General features: G+C 43.2%; 1 protein-coding gene across 1 annotated transcript in view; it reads left to right on the top strand.

The window, feature by feature from the left end:
- The first annotated feature begins 2746 nt into the window (after window positions 1-2746).
- DYNC1LI2 (dynein cytoplasmic 1 light intermediate chain 2) overlaps window positions 2747-17257 on the top strand; it is a 31777-nt gene continuing 17266 nt past the window's right edge. The window contains exons 1-4 of the mRNA XM_049864710.1: window positions 2747-3053; window positions 3215-3288; window positions 5284-5400; window positions 9284-9514. Coding sequence (XP_049720667.1) covers window positions 2947-3053; window positions 3215-3288; window positions 5284-5400; window positions 9284-9514 — 529 coding nt within the window. The 5' untranslated portion in view covers window positions 2747-2946. The remainder of the gene's footprint in view (window positions 3054-3214; window positions 3289-5283; window positions 5401-9283; window positions 9515-17257) is intronic.

The raw sequence follows: 17257 nt of genomic DNA, 5'->3' as shown, positions 1-17257 counted from the left end.
ATTTTTTGTTGGTTTTTATGTTAGTTTTCTTCTAATGAAAAATCAAAGTATTAGATCTCAATATTCTGTTTGTCTTGCTCATTTTATATTACAGTGTGATCCCTGAAGGATGCTGTTGCAGCCTCTATTGTGCCTCTCAAGGCTGCAGCTGTGGCAGAGTGATCAAGTAACAGGGCCTGAAAGCTGTGCCCTGTAGGCACTGGTTCACTGCTTAGTCATTCTAGTAGATTCTCCAGTCCCAGGGGGCGTTTCCCTACAAGCATGTATTCTTTGACCTTTTCAGATCATAACCACTTCTACTTGGATAATGCAGAATTTTTGTTAAATTTCTTATTTTGTGACCCACAATGAAAATTTCATAAGATCAATAAGCAGAAAATTTTATTTAAATGTAAAATTTCTTTTAGGTAAGAGAATAATTTACAATTAGGAAAATTCCTTGTGGCATTTAAAGTGGGAATGAATACATTATTTGTCAGTATGTACTGAGCACTAGGGGCATGATTTAAATAGTCTACTAGGTTATTTTAATTTATACTTCATGAAATTTATGGAAGTTTTTTTAGGTCACAAGGGAAAACGTTTTTCCTGTTGCCTTAGCCTTATTGGTAAAGATAATCAGAAGTTGTCTCTTAACATTGTTTATATACAGTCTAAACATTTTTTCCGCTTAAAGTGGGTCTTTGGTAACAGTTCTTTGATTGATTGGACTTTATATATGAAAAGGAAAAACCAAACAATACTTACAGAAGCGCCCCCAAGAGTATGACATACTGTGGTTTAGACGCTGTTTTGTGTCAGTGACACCATGTTTAAAATAACCTGTATTGCCTCCTGAGACTTTGAAATTTCATTCTAACGTCCTGGCTAAATTTAGGTTAACATGAACTGCTTTTATTTCCTCAGATGGAGAGATTTGGTAATAAATGAAGACAAATCAAAAGGAAGGCAAAATAATAATGACTTATTAGAGGACTATTTGGCTTTAGGAATTCAAAACTGGCCAATTCAATACAAAATAAAAATAATTTTAATAATCACAGAACACTAGAGTTGGAACTGACTTCAGTTATAGTTCCCTGCCAGAGCATGGCTAATGTACAATAATCTAGACATTGGTGACTATATAGCCTCAGAAGTCTGTAAGTCAGTCCTTCACAGGGTGATAATGACCAGTTCTTCCTTATGCTGAATGAAATGTGCCTCTCGGGGGTACATTCTACAGAATCCCGAAAATCCCTTTTCAAGAGATCAGCCTTTGAGAAAAAGGTGCCTATCCTACCACTTTCTCCTTCCCTGTCTAAATCCTTCAGGCCTACAATCCCCAGCTACTTCATGCTTCTGCAGAACAGTGTGTCATGTCCTCTCGTGGACCTAGTCACTGACCACTAGACACCTCATTGTAAAACATGCACAGAGAGAAATGTGACCCTAAGTATACCCTGACAGCAGAGGGGAGAGTAGGAAATTGGCTGCTTTGCTAGAGACCCAACGGTTTATATGGACTATACTCAAGATACTTCTTGGCATCTTACATGACAAGCTCTCAGATTATTGTTAAGGTAGGCAACTCTTAGGCTCAAACTATTATTTAAAGGTTTTTATTTTTAACCCCACAATAAGAGGACCAGTACTAGTTGTCATGGAGTAGACTCTGACCCATGGCAATCTCTCATATGTCAGAGCAGAATTGTGCTCCATTGGGTTTTCGATGGCTGGTTTTTTGGAAGTAGTTTGCCAGGCCTTTCTTCCAAAGTGCCTCTGGGTGGACTCAAACTTCTAACCTTTCTTTTGGTCAGCAGCCCAGCAGACCTTAACCGTCAGCACCACCCAGTGACTCCTTTTATCTGGCATAATGTTTTTAAGTTTCATTTTGTAGCATGCATCGGTACTTCTTTTTATTGCCAAATAATACTCCATTGTATGTATAGACCACATTTTGTTAACCCATTTATCAGCTGATGGACATTTGGGTGGTTCCCACTTTTTGTTATTGTGGACTCCTGTATTTTTTTCCCTCCCCCTCGCCCTTTCACATCCCCTTCACTTGTCTTCTCCCCGCCCCTTTTATTGGGGAAATTAAAGCCTCCCATTTCTCATATCAAATGCTGGATCCCTGAAAATATCAAAATAACCTGTTTATAAAGCAAAGCCAAATGTATCGTTTATTGCACTAAAGACACTATCTCGACAGTCTTACAGGATCTAGGAAGGAGGAGGGCAAAAGCGGAGTTATTTATGAAGATTTTGGGGTCTCGTTTAAGGGTTGTCTTTCAATGCAGGGTTTGATTAGGGTTAGGCACAATTCACGATAGGATAGTTTAATATTGGCGAATAAGATTCGGAGTACCAGGATGCTAGTTTCTGGCATTGGGACTTCGGGCAGTTTTCTTAAAATGTCTGAGTTCCAGTTTCCTCAACTGTAAGTGGGTGGAATAAGATTCAGAGAGACAAGGTACGACACCATGTACCATTTGGCACACGGTAAAGCGCTGGATAAATGCCAGTACCGCGTATTAGTCTGATTCCGAAGCCTGGACTTTCCCGGTCTGTCCATTTGGCTGCCTCAGCTGTCCAGCACAGCCGAGCCGCGAGCCCAGCGAGGACCCGCGGCGGGGCGGGGCGCCGCTGCGCCTCTCGGCCAGCAGAGGCCGCCAGCGCGCCCCCAACCCCGGCGGCTCTGCTCCTGCCGCCACCAGCTCCTCCCTGCGCACGGCTGCCCCGGCGGCCGCCTGACCGCCGCCCGCCACCGCAGAGGCCTCTCGACCCTCCGGGGATCTGCGGACGCCCAGAGCCCTGCGAGACGCGGCGGGCGGCGCGGACCCTGCGGGGCGGCCGCCGTGAGACGCAGCGCGGGAGCGGCGGGCGGCGGGCGGCCCCGCCAGGGTCCTCGCGGGTCCTCGGCGGGCCCGGGGGAGGGCCCTCTTTGTGGCTGCAGTTGGCAAGATGGCGCCGGTGGGGGTGGAGAAGAAGCTGCTGCTGGGCCCCAACGGGCCGGCAGTCGCGGCCGCCGGTGACCTGACCACTGAGGAGGAGGAGGGCCAGAGTTTGTGGTGAGGCCGCGGGGCGGCCAGACCGGGGAGGACGCGGCGGGGTGGGGAGCTCTCCGGCCAGGCTGGGTCGGATCGTCGGACAGAGTGGCCGGCCGGTTAGGTCCGGGGTCTCGGCTTCGGGCCGGCTCCGGGGCTGACCGCTGTTGTCATTGTCGCCTTAGGTCCTCGATCTTGAGTGAAGTGTCCACTCGCGCCAGGTCCAAGCTGCCGTCCGGCAAGAACATCCTGGTTTTCGGTGAGCGCCGGCGGCGGGCGTTGCCCGGGAGCTGGGTGGGCTAGGCGGGCGCCCCTCTCGCGCCTTGGCCGCCCGGCCCTCCGCAGGTTCAGCTTTCCTGTGCCCCGCAGCCTGCCTCGGCCGCTAGGGCACTGCAGAGCCTGGCCAGCCGGAGAGTGGCCAAGCCCACCACGCCCGAGGTTGGGATGTTGCTCCTTTTAGAGAGCCCCGTGGTACTGGCGTGGGGTTGTCAACACATCCGTTCGGTCACTTGGCCGCAGTATCAGCCTGGTTTTAAATGCCCTTACCCGGTGGAGAGCGGTGGAAGTAGATGATAAGGTTCGGTCGAGGAGTTGGGAGAACGAGGTGACTTGGGGTTGGAGCTGTAGGGAGATGTCACAGTAGCTCCTTGGTCTTCATGAGCAGCACTTGGACGTTTTTAGGGGCTGAACAGGACGCTTGGGAGTCAACACCCAGGGTTTTTCTGCATTACTCCACCCCACTGCTGAGTTACCCGAGTCAGGTCGCTTTACCTTTCTGCCTCGTTTTTTTTTTTTTTTTCGTACAGTTGAGGAAGTTTGACTGGGTTCCTTCACACAGCAAAGCTATTTGTCGAGTGGGTCCTGTGGATGGGGCAGGGGCACTGCACAGACATCTCTGACACTGCACGGGAATCCGTCCAGTGGAGACAGATGTGTTAGTGATTGCACTGCACCATGCCACTGGGGGGCAGATTAGTGTGGGAGCATCACACTGCTTGGTGGAGTTCAAAGAAGGTAATTTTTGGGTCTGCTGTTTTGAAGGATAAGTGTCAATGGGCAGGGTCAGGGAGGGGCAGTGTTTGCAGGCACACAGAGGTGACAAGAGGGTGTGAGATTTGGAAACAGCTAGATGCTTCTTGCAGAAGATTTTTGATGAGTTAAGTTGGGGGCATATTGCGAAAGGGTGAAGAGTTGGTGCTTTTTCCTGAAAGGCTGTTATCTTCAGGGGCCTTTGTTTCACCTCCATCCTGCAGTCCTCATAAGAATTACTGAGGTAATGGTTTTCCCAGTGTTTCTGAGTGGTGGCCCTCAGGTCTTAACCACTGCAGCAGGCAATAGGCAACTATTAGAAATTGTCAAGATCACTAGATCTGTGTTTTAGAAAGATACGTCTGGCAGCAGAGTGGTGGGTGGCTGGAAATGAGCAGGTACTGAAGTCAGGCTGACAGGTGCTCTCCATGGTCTAGGTGGGATGTGGAGGGCCTGAATGAAGCAGTGGCACTGGGGGTGGAGAGAAAGCTCTTGATCTGTGGAATGCCTTTTAGTGCTCATGTTCTGAAATACCATATTATTTAATCCCAGGGATACCTGCTGATGTTTCTTCTTGGTGGTTCTCCTTGGTATTTAGGGTTTTGTTTTTTTGCCAGGGGACAGGGGGTTTATTAGTTGGGAAGAGGGAGATGAGAATATGCTTGATAATTACAGAGACCGTACTTAAGAGTTTTGCTTAGGTCTGTATTATTTTCATCGTTTCCCAGCCTAAGAATGTTAATGAAGGAGATGTACTAAAATCAGAAGTGAATAATAATCTCTGTCCTTAATGGTTGTGAGGCAGGATCAGATAGTTTTTAATTCAGAGTTCTCAGACTTTGAGGTTAATTATATTTTGAAAATTTTTTCCTTGTGGTAAGCATTTACTTTGTGAGAAACTATACCCATTTTCCCCTTTCACTTCTCCAAATGTATGTGTTATGAATTGTAGGTAGGGCCTATGGTCCTAAGTTAGTACTTCTATTGTGAGGTAAGGATAACTACAGTAGAATGTCATTTTGGAATTTGGGGCCTTCAATCCCATCCCTCCAGCCACCCTTACAGCAAAGCCTGCCTTGTTTATGAATGCAGATGAGACCTCGACAGAGGCTTTGCATGAAATTTTTAGCTGTTCGTCATCATTCAAATGTCAGGACTTCTCATCTTTGCACAGAATAAACAGTACACTTTTGTCTTTGTCCTTGTCTGTGAAAATCATTTGTAGGTGAAGATGGTTCTGGTAAAACAACCCTTATGACTAAGCTACAGGGAGCTGAGCATGGCAAAAAAGGAAGAGGCCTAGAATATCTCTACCTCAGCATCCACGATGAGGACCGAGATGGTGAGTAAAGAAAGCACTGATCCACATCAGGGGTATATGCAGGACTCCGACTCCCTGGTTGCAGCTCTTGCAGCATGTCCAGACAGTCTCAATTTTCTATTTAATTCTACAAGAATTAGTCACAAGGGAATAAATGATGTGTATGTTTCATGAAGGACCTTCCCCACTTTCCCACATAGAATGTTAGCAAAAATGGGAAATTGGGCTGTTGGTTGCTGCTCTGGCCAGCCCCCACTTAAAAGGAGATACTGAGGGTAAAGTTTCAGGTGCATATAAAGATAGTAAAAACCAGTGTCTTTAAAAGCTTTGGCTTTCTCCATGAGAGAAATGGTTGGCAGCTGATTTGGGCACTGTTGTTCCTTTGCCTGGTTCTAGTGGAGAGTCTGAAATTGGTATGGCTTGGAGTGTAACAGCATGTTCACAAGAGAGTTTTCTTAGTCTCTTTGTGACAGTTTAGAAAAGCTAATTTCCTGTGTTTGGTAGAGGCGCTAGGGATGTGGAGGTGATAATGTTGTTTTTTAATTCCTTACCTAGATTGTAATAGTCTTCTACCTACAGAGTAGTTAGGATGACTAAAAGCATTCTTCTAAGGATTAGATATTATTTTGAATATTGTTTCTTGTAATTGTGAGTTGGATTGGAACAATAATTTCCAGTTACTAGGACTCAGTAATGCCTCCTTTGTAATCTTTTACTCTTTGTGTTAGATTTTTTGAATGACTTTAAATTATTATTGGTGCCTAGGTCTTTTTATTTGTAGGGAACTTATCTATGTGGCCTAAATATAAAGTACCTTTGTTCAATTACTGGTAAAATGAAGAGTGCTGGCTAGGGTCCTTCCCAGTGCTATAATTATGTGATTGCCAAGAGTCATTAGTAGAGGGCATGAGTAGGGGTCTCTTGTGAAAACTTGGAAAGAGGCCTTGTATTAATGTTAACTTAGTGGACATCGTAGAGCCCCAGGGATTTGATTCCTGCCTCCCCTCCCCTACATTTCCTTTGCCATGCTGAATATTCCCCTAAAGGATGTGAAAGGAAGGCAGGAGGTAGACCTAGTGCCTAGTGCTCTCCTGTGTAAAAAGGACAGAGGCATTCAGGTGCCCGTCTAGACCCCCTGCAGCCTGGGCAGGCTCTTAGTGGACTCAGGCTAATGAGCCAGCCTGGAGGGCCTCACATGTGTTTGAGTCTTTTGCTTCCTGTCTTTGTTGGCCGGCATGATTATTGTGGGACTTTAGTTGCGGAGCCAGGCAGAGCTGGTTCAGAATCCCACTCCTGCCCTTACTAGTTGTGTGGCCTTGGGTAACTCAACCACTGTGCATCTCATTTTCCTCATTAGTAGAATTGAGGTACCAGTGCTTGTTTTACAGGTCAGTAGGTGAGAAATACTGTGTGTCAGGTGTAGCAGAGTGCTTGAAACTTGGTAACTCTAGTACCCTTTTGTGTTAATTCCTTTTCAGGGTACAAAATATGGTGTAGATATTCTGTGAGTCTTTACAGCCTCTTCTGTTTCAAGATGGCATGAATGTATTTCATGCCAAAGCCTCATGCTAATTAATCTATTCACTTGCCTTTGAGTTGAAGTACATTAACGTTTATGTCAGATTTTTTTAAGGTTGTGTGTGCATTTATGTTTTTGTTTTTAGGCCTCCCACTTGTGAGTTCTTTGGTGGAAGGGTTGCCCTTATCTTTATGGTTAATTATATGTGTTTCAGCCCTCGTCTTTTTTTATTGTGTGGTATGACTAGATTATAAATATACGCTCTTACAGACGTTCACCCAGATAGAGAAAATAGTCTCTGGCTTGTCCCTAGTTTGTGGTGGGACACTACATGCCAAGGGACCTCTGCCTACAGGGTTGGGGGCATCTGTTTAACATCATGTGTGGTGTGTGTGCTCTCCAGGCATGTGGGTGAATTATGTGTAGTGTGTAGCAAGGAGTGAGACTGGAAAAAGGGAAGCATGCCTGGTGCTGGGTAGGCATTCAGACTCACAGGCTTTGGGTAGAAAGCAGTATTTTTTTTTTTTTTTTTTTGATTACTTTTATTTATTTATTTTTATTATTGTACTTTAGATGAAGGTTTACAGAACAAACTAGCTTCTCATTGAAGAATTAGTACACAAACTGTTTTGCGACATTGGTTACCAACCCCGTGACGTGAACACTATCCCTTCTTGACCTTGGGCTCCCTATTACCAGAATTCCCATCTCCTCCTGTCTTCTAGTCCTTGCCCCAGGCTGGTGTGTGCCTTTAGTCTCGTTTTGTTTTATGGGCCTGTCTAAACTTTGGCTGAAGGGTGAATCTCAGGAGTGACTTCATCCTGAGCTAAAAGGGTGTCCAAGTGCCATACTCCTGGAGTTTCTCCAGTCTCTTGTCAGGTCAGTAAGTCTGGTCTTTTTTTGTAAGTTAGAATTTTGCTCTACGTTTTTCTCCAGCTCTGTCTAGGACCCTCTATTGTGATCCCTGTTAGAGCAGTCAGTGGTGGTAGCTGGACGCCAGCTAGCTGTGCTGGACTCAGTCTGGTGGAGGCAGTGGTAGTTGTGATCCATTAGTCCTTTGGACTAATCTTTCCCTTGTGTCTTTGGCTTTCTTCATTCTCCCTTGAAGAGCAGTATTTATGATGGCATTCACCGAACCTAAACCAAAACTACTGTCTAAGATATATTAGAGTTTGAAAATGTAGCTGGATGTAGATATTTTATTATAATGTTGGAATAAAGACATGAATATAAGCCTTTGCAGCATGTTAATGAATTGATTTTATTTAAAAAGGTAGCTAATGGAAGAAGGTTTTTAAAGTGTATGTTGGAATTTATTGGGGGAAAAAGTTAATGAAGCGATATTTTTGATGGTAGGAGTTTTTCCTCAAGGCGCTTTTGTGAAAAATTGTTCTCATAAAAGATATCTGAACTTTTAAAAAATATATTATTGATTTGAAGAATTGTCTTCTGCAGTTGGATCATCCGGGTGTGATTTTAGAACCACGTGCTTCCTTAAATATCAGCATTTGCACATCAGTTTATATGTTTCTAACTCTTTATTATGAAAACTATAAAGTATATATGAAGTGGAGAGACTAATACCATGAGCCTGGGTACCCATCACCTGGCTTCAACAGCTACCAGTTCTTGGTCAGTTTTGTTTCAGCTATACCCTCACTCGTTGCACTTCACTCCACACAGGATTATTTCAAAGCAGATTTCAGACATTATGTCATTTCATCTGTAAATAGTCCCAAGTGTAAGTATAAAAGATAAAAACTTCTAAAAAGCATAACCATATTGTTATTATCAAACCCAAAATAACTGTAATTCCTTAGTGTTATCAAGTATCCAGTAATTTACGTCTCAGTTTCTATAAGAATGATTTTAGCTTGCTGTTTAAATACAAAGGTCCTGTCTCTTTGGGACCCCTTCATGGTATATGAATGTGTTACTTAGTATGAATGACACAAGAAGAGTTTGTTTAACCACAGGCTCTTTGGCACAGCTCACTGCCTCACAGATTGCTGATATCTTAGGAGAATGGATTATTTTAACTATGGCGCAGTTGAACAGGGAACATTTGCTGCTTTCCTTAGTATCTTTTGGTTCTTGTTGAAAGTGAAAATGACTTCATTCCTTAGATATTACTGAAATCTTTTTAAATGTGGACACTTCATTTCTTATGGTAGTTTTTTAATTTTAAGGTCTGGAAAGTTCGGAGGCACCAAGACTGAGAGTTGCCATCCACTGAGCACTTGGGCCCTTTTCTGGTTAGGATTTCTGCCTACATCCCGCATGGAATTCTATGGCCGTCACCTTCAAGTTCTTCCTTGTGGCTCTTCTCAAAACAGTGCTGATGGTCATTATCACGCGGTAACTTACCTTCACTTCTTTTCCCAGATCACACGCGCTGCAATGTGTGGATTCTGGACGGAGACCTGTACCACAAAGGCCTGCTGAAGTTTGCTGTTTCTGCTGAGTCCTTGCCAGAGACCCTGGTCATTTTTGTTGCAGACATGTCTAGGCCTTGGACTGTGATGGAATCTCTTCAGAAATGGGCTAGTGTTTTACGTGAGCACATTGATAAAATGAAAATTCCACCAGAAGAAATGAGAGAACTGGAACGGAAGTGTAAGTAAAACAGAATTTCTTAACTGGAAAATTCAGTAGTCTCTTTGGAAGGTTCTGACCTTCTTCCTTTCCACAGTATCAGGAAGCTGCAAAGCTGCTCTTATAAGAGTGTTTGTATTTTGTTTGCACCATTTATTTCAGAGTTGGTCTTGTAAGTTCAGTAGTCAAAAAGTATTCAGATAGTCTTTATCTCAGATATCACAGTTGAAGAAAAGAAATGAATCAGTATTCTTCATTGTTTTCGTTGACTCTCTTTGAAAATACGAATCCCTTATTTTCCCCACCTCAAAATGTGATGCACTCTATGGATCTTTCTGTGTTTCTCTTGCTCTCTGTCTGCTATGTTAGCATCAGTGGGTGTGGGGATTTGCTGGGGTCGCTACAGCTCGAGTCCATTGCCCTGGCATTCCCTTTGGTGATTAAGGCACTATGGATCCTCTTGTTGGCAGGCTTAGAGGAAGCTCTAAAAAAGAAAAATCTTTCAGTTCCTTCCTTAGTTCATTTTGGAATCCAGCAAGTGTGACTTAGTTAGAAACAGGAAGGTCATTTTTCTGTCATTAAAATGAAAGGCTGTTATTAAGACTAAGGACGTCCAGATTGTTTTGAGAGCAAAGAACTTTAAAATTAAAAGAAGTTTGGTTTTTTTTTTCTTAACGTGATTCAGAAACTTGTTTTTCCTTTCCCTTGCTTCTGTGCGGTTACATCAGCTGCTGTCCACTTGCCAGGGAAGCGGGATGGGCAGGGGCTGGAGCTGTGGCAGCAGCACCAGTGGCGGCAGCAGCACCAGTGACAGCAGTCTTGGCCAGGGCAGGCGTGGCTCAGCCTGGCGTATTTCCACAGGATGACATCATTCCCTTTAGCGAATTAATGAGGGCTTCTGGGCATTGCACACGGGATTGTCACACTTCCTGGCAAAGGGTTCAGAAATTTTGATGTGCTTTTCGCATTGAATTTCCTGCCGTGTCTTCCTGCCCCACACTTCCTTTTGCTCCTGTTCCACATTAGCTGAAGTAGGGAGTTGTTGATATTATTCTTTGGTTGGTTGTGTGCGTGTTCCTGGGTCGCCTGCATGTGTGCCTCAGCAATTGTTATGCAGCTCAGCTCTCCTGTCTTCAACCACTGACCTTTCTAGATAATGCCTCTTTTTCCCCTGAAGTGAAGACCCTAAAGACAACTCAGAATAGCTCTGAGGCTGAAGAGCTGTGTTTTCATCCACTGCACATAAAGCATTGCACCCAGATAAGTGGGTTAGTGCACTGGAGACTTCAGTTCTCTGAACCTGTTTTCTTAGAATGATACCTTGTAAAGATTTGTTAAAACAGAAAGAAAAAAAAAGAGAGAGATTGAGCCAAACGTATTTTTTTTTTTTCAATTATGGTAAAATATATTACATAAACTTTGCCATTTAGACCACTTTTAAGTTAATCTGTTGGGATTAATTAGATTCCCAATGTTGTGCAGTCATCGTCACTGAGGGCATTATTTTTAACTCTTTTCTTAAATGTCTGTCCTATACCAGGCACTGTTGTAGGTACTGGGGTACAGTGGGGAGTACACCAGACAAGTTGCCTGTTCCTGAGGAGTTTGTATTTTCATGAGACAGGAAATTTATCTTGTGTTCTTAGTCATTGATGTCTTTGTCACTTAGGATTAGATCCAGCTGCATGTGAAAGGAAACTCAAGATAGCAATGGCTTAAACAAGATTGAAACTTATTTTTCTCTCACATAGATGAGATATAGAGGTAGGCAGTTCAGGACAGGAAAGCAGCTCTAGGAAGACAGCTCAAGGACCCTGGCCCATTTCTGCTGCTGCTTTGTCATCTCAAGGTGTGGTTCTCTTCCTGACAACTAGAGCCATAGCATTCACATTCATCTCCCAGGCAGCCAGATGGAAGAAGTGGAAAGAAGGGCTAAAGGGTGCATGCCTGCTGTCTTTTTTTTTTTTTTTAATAATTTTTATTGTGCTTTAAGTGAAAGTTTACAAATCAAGTCAGTCTCTCACACAAAAACTTATATACACCTTGCTACGTACTCCCAATTACTCTCCCCCTAATGAGACAGCCCGCTGTCTCCCTCCACTGTCTTTTTGTGTCCGTTTCACCAGCTTCTAACCCCCTCCACCCTCTCATCTCTCCAGGCAGGAGATGCCAACATAGTCTCAAGTGTCCACCTGATCCAAGAAGCTCACTCCTCACCAGCATCTGTCTCCAATCTATTGCCCAGTCCAATCCATGTCTGAAGAGTTGGCTTTGTGAATGGTTCCCGTCCTGGGCCAACAGAAGGTCTGGGGGCCATGATCACCAGGGTCCTTCTAGTCTCAGTCAGACCATTAAGTCTGGTCTTTTTATGAGATTTTGGGGTCTGCCTCCCACTGTTCTCCTCCTCCCTCAGGGGTTCTCTGTTGTGTTTCCTGTCAGGGCAGTCATCGGTTGTAACCGGGCACCATCTAGTTCTTCTGGTCTCAGGATGGTGTAGTCTCTGGTTCATGTGGCCCTTTCTGTCTCTTGGGCTTGTAATTACCTTGTGTCCTTGGTGTTCTTCATTCTCCTTTTGCCTGCTGTCTTTTAAGGAGGCTGGGAAATGTAGTCTTTCCTGTGTGTAGCTAGTTATCAGGGTTCAGTTATAAGGAGGAAAAGGAGAGGGCACTGGAGGGCAAGTAGTATTTGCTGGACCAGGTCCATGACTCATCCTGGTTAGCCTTCCGAGGGCCTCTGCTTTCATTGCCCCTCCTCTGAAATGATTGGAATGGTAGTCACGCCTTTAAGTTGTGCATTGAAGGAATGCCTTAGTTCGCGTAGCTTTTAGGTGACATTTTAAATAAAACAGTTGGCCATCTTCTTGCTCAGAGAACTCCCACTTTCCAGATAAATTAGACTCTGGGCATGTATTGAGTGAGTGAAGGGCTGTTACCCTATGAGTTTCCTATCAAAACCAACCACCAGTCTGCTGATTTTGGAAAGCTGCTCCATGGGCAGCCGCTGTCTTTCAGGATCAGTTTCCCCAGTGGTCCTGGGTCTGTGGCAGCTGTATGCCTGCAGGATCCATCTAAGTGAGGGGATCGGTAGAGCAGCCACCAGAGGGGTGTTTGAGTGTAGGTTAGTCTTTCTGGCTTTATGTCTGGAGCTTCCCGGGCTTATGTAGGAGATTAGGTGCCACCTATGGGGTCTTCTCAAGGCTGTGGAGTCTCTGGAGTGATCAGTGAGGTAGGAGGGGAAAAACGAGAAAGAGGTGGCAGTAGCCACAGTTGAGCAGCGTGCATCTACTTCCCATATGCGCTCCCAGCTGATGTAAAGGTGAGCTGCAGGTGGGCTAATGGGCCCTGCTGTGAAATACCTGTTATCCCCACCCTCTAGAGAGAGATGGTTAACACTGGTATGTGTGTATGCTAAGGGAAGTGCCCATTTTACTGTCTCAATTATACAATCCTATTTTCTAATCCTCCCTTTTCACTTACCTGTATTATGCTTCAAAGATTTGCTCTTTTTTCTAATGTATTTTCTAAAACGCTGAATTATTAAAAAGTATATATATATATATATATATATATATAAGTTTCCTACTGTGGTTGGCCAGCCATGAGTAAGTCATACCTTTAGAGTGTGAATGGTGCAATCCAGGATTCCCAGCCATTTTCACATCATGGCGCACAGAGTACAGCAGCGATGATGCAGCTCACTGAGTAACGGGCTCACAGAGCAGACTGAGCTGCCCCAGCTCTGCCTCACTTCCCATGGTAGCATGGCTCACCGGTGGCCCGTTCCAGACTTTGCCACGCTCACTGTCTGGGAAGCCTTGCTCAAATGCATCACGTGATGTCGGGCAGTTAGTGGTCTTACCCAGACAATTAAGCCATTGTATTTTTCATGGATTTGAAGGTTTGTTAAAATGCTTTTAAAGAGAAAATGTGAGGCCCTTTCATTCCTCCAAGACCCTTCGACGGCCATGCTAAGTTTATCAGAAAATTCTTCTGTTTTTGTCCAAAATGGAGGAAAGATCTCTGGAATGGTTTGTTTATATTGGCAATGAAAATTATATGAGTGAGCTTAAAGAGAAGGTGTAGAAATGAATTATGTGCACTTTAGGGCTTGTTCGGTTTTCTGTTTGTCCAGTATCGTATGAAAGACAGCTCCCAGATAATTCGAGAAGCTCATATAGTGATAACTTAAAATCTTTGTAAATTAAAATTCATTTTTAGAAAATGTTTGAAACCTGTTTTGTGGGTAAAGAGGCATATGTGCACCTTTTTCTAGGTTCTCTTTAATCCAGTTATTTTCATTTACTTAGTGATCATGTTGTTGCTGAAGGCCTGTGGTCCTTCAGTCCTGTTGGGCATAGAGGGGTAGAGCTGCCTATTTGCTCCTCTGGCTCAGAGTCACTTTAATCTTCATGTCCCGGTTCTCTGGCCTGACACATGAACCTTGAAGTGCCCAAGTAAAAGTGCAGGTCTGTGGGCTTTATGGTCACCTGGCTTAACAGTTAAAGTGCTCAGCTGCTAACCAGAAGGTCAGCAATTCAAACCCACCAGCTGCTCTGCAGGAGAAATATGTGACAGTCTGCTTCCATAAAGATTTACAGCCTTGAAAACCCTATGGGGCAGTTGTACTTTGTCCTATAGTGTTGCTCTGAGTCAGAATTGACTCGACAGCAATGGGTTTGGTTTCGGTTTGTTTTTTGTCTTAACCAAGGTCATGGACCACTCCCAGTCTGAAGGCCTGTTAAAGGAATAATTTCTTTTATAAGGTTCAGGACAGAGCTGGTTCCTGTGAGGCAGAGGTTAAAGACATCCCAGATGTCTAACTTTTCCAAGCTGCTATACCACTCCATCATCTCTAACATCAACTACTCCCTCTCTCCTTAGTACTCTCCCTTCTGTCTTTGGGTTCCCTAATTTGCTGCAATGTCTCACAGAACTCACGAACCATATTAAAAAAGTGGCTCACGTGGTTGTGGAGGCTGGCAAGTCCCAAATTTGTGGGTTAGGCGTAGACTTCTCCCTGGCCCTCGGTCTCTGCCCAGAGGCACTCAGCTATTTTCATCTATGGGCCAGTAAGCCCACTGTACCATCTGCTGAAGGTCTCTGCTTTGGGTCTCTCCTTCTTTGGTGGTGGTGGGCTCTCCTCTCTGCTCTGGACTTGGATCTCTTTTAAGGCAAAACTGACCAATCCCCTCAGTGGGCCACAATTGTTCTTATTTGTACAGTTCCATCCAGTCACCTGGGTGGGAGTCACAAGACCATGGCTAGAAAGGCCACACACAAACGTAATTAATCGCACCACAGGCCTCCTGCTGGGTTGCACCTTTGGCCAGAGTATTACACATGTATACCAGGAAATGGATGTTGTACCACTAACCCTTTTTTTGATTTAGGCAGGATCAGGCCCATATACACTACACGTGACTCAGGATTCCCTAAAGATGAGACTGAGTTCACGAGAGTGAGGACGCTGAGGAATGCATATGGTGCTGGAGCTGGGCAAGTACACCTGTGCTCCTCAAAAACAACACTGCTCAGCAGTATAGAAACAGTGTTCTTATGGAACTCAAATTGTTTTACTAAGTATTTCTAATGAAGACTCTGGGGAGTTTTATAAATTATACCCATTTCTGATGATCACTAATGTTGAAGTAACAACAGTTCAGCTATTCTGATATTTTGAAAATCTAAGATATATATAAAAAGTGACATTTTCCATAGTAGAAACTAAGAAGCCTTAGAATTTTTTAAAAGGTGTTTTTAAGAGTTGGCTGCAGGATCTGGTGACAAGACGTCAGAGCTTCAGAGGCAAAAATAAACACGCTAGCTCACTCAAGCAACTGATTTGGGCATATCAAAACAAAACAAAGCGAGAAGCTAGGATGCAGTAAGCAAACATAAACTAATAACTTGTAGATGGCTTGGAGACAACAGTCAATATCTAGTCACATAAAGACCATGATCACCTCAACAAGTTCTCAAAACAAAGAATCAATGGCTCTTCTGGATGAAGGTGCCTTCCTGGAATTACTGGATGCAGAATTCAAAAATTAGTGTACGGAATTCTTCAAGACATCAGGAATGAAATTAGGAAGGAGACCAGGCAATACACAGAACAAGCCAAGGAACACACAGATAAAGTAGTTGAAGAAATTAAAATGGTTATTCAAGAACATAATGAAAAATTTAATAAGCTGCAAGAATCCATAGAGAGACAGCAATCAAAAATTCAGAAGATTAACAATAAAATTACAGAATTAGACAACTCAATAGGAAGTCAGAAGAGCAGAATTGAGCAAGTGGAAGACAGAATTGGTGCGTTTGAAGATAAAGCACTTGGCACCAATATATTTGAAGAAAAATCAGATAAGAGAATTTTAAAAAATGAAGAAAAGTTAAGAATCATGTGGGACTCTATCAAGAGAAATAACCTACGAGTAATTGTAGTACAGAACAGGAAGGGACAAAAGAAAATACAGAGAGAATTGTTGAAGATTTGTTGGCAGAAAACTTCCCTGATACTGTGAAAGATGAGACGGTATCTATCCAAGATGCTCATGAACTCCACATAAGACAGATTCTAAAAGAGAACTCCACATAAGGTAGATTCTAAAAGACAAGTCGCCAATACATATTATAATCAAACTTGCCAAAACCAAAGATAAAGACAGAATTTTGAGAGCAGCTAGGGATAAACAAAATGTCACCTACAAAGGAGAGCCAATAAGAATAAGCTCAGAGTACTTGGCAGAAACCATGCAGGCAAGAAGGCAATGGGATGACATATAAAGCACTGGAGGAGAAAAATTGCCAGCCAAGAATCATATATCCAGCAAAACTGTCTCTCAAATATGAAGGTGAAATTAGGACATTTCCAGATAAACAGAAGTTTAGGGAATTCATCAAAACCAAACCAAAACTACAAGAAGTACTAAAGGGAGTTCTTTGGTTAGAAAATCAATAATATCAGGTATCAACCCAAGACTAGAACACTGGACAGAGCAATCAGATATCAACCTAGACAGGGAAATCACAAAAATCAAGATTAAAAAAAAGCTCAAAACGGGAACAGCGATGTTATTATGTAAAAGAAGACAACATTAAAACAATAAAGAGGGACTAAGAAATGTAGTCATAAGTCTTTCATATGGAGAGGAAGACAAGGTGATATAAAGAAATGAAAGGTTTAAACTTAGAAAAAATAGGGGTACTTATTAAGGTAACCACAAAGGAGACTAACTATCCTACTCATCAAGATAAAATACAAGAAAAAAAATAGAGACTGAGCATAAACAAAATCAACAATGAACAAGAGAAAAAGAATATATAAACTACTCAGCACAAAAAATTAAGTGGGAAAAAGAAACTCAACAACACAGAAAAAAAGACATCAAGATGATACCACTAAACTCATAAAAACATACTTATCTATAATTATGCTGAATGTAAATGGGCTAAATGCACCAATAAAGAGAGAGTGGCAGAATGGATGAAAAACACGATCTGTCTATATGCTGCCTACAAGAGACACATCTTAGACTTAGAGACACAAACAAATGAAAACTCAAAGGATGGAAAAATTATATCAAGCAAACAACAATCAAAAAGGAGCAGGAGTGGCAATATTTCTGACAAAATAGACGTTAACTTTAAATCCACCACAAAGGATAAGGAAGGACACTATATAATGATTAAAGGGATAATATACCAGGAGGATATAACCATATTAAATATTTATGCTCCCAGTGACAGGGCTGCAAGCTACATA

The sequence above is a fragment of the Elephas maximus genome, chromosome 21, assembly GCF_024166365.1.
Source record: "Elephas maximus indicus isolate mEleMax1 chromosome 21, mEleMax1 primary haplotype, whole genome shotgun sequence".
NCBI classification, from domain to species: domain Eukaryota; kingdom Metazoa; phylum Chordata; class Mammalia; order Proboscidea; family Elephantidae; genus Elephas; species Elephas maximus.
Note: the sequence above shows the minus strand (reverse complement) of the source record. Positions and strands in the feature narration are given on the sequence as shown.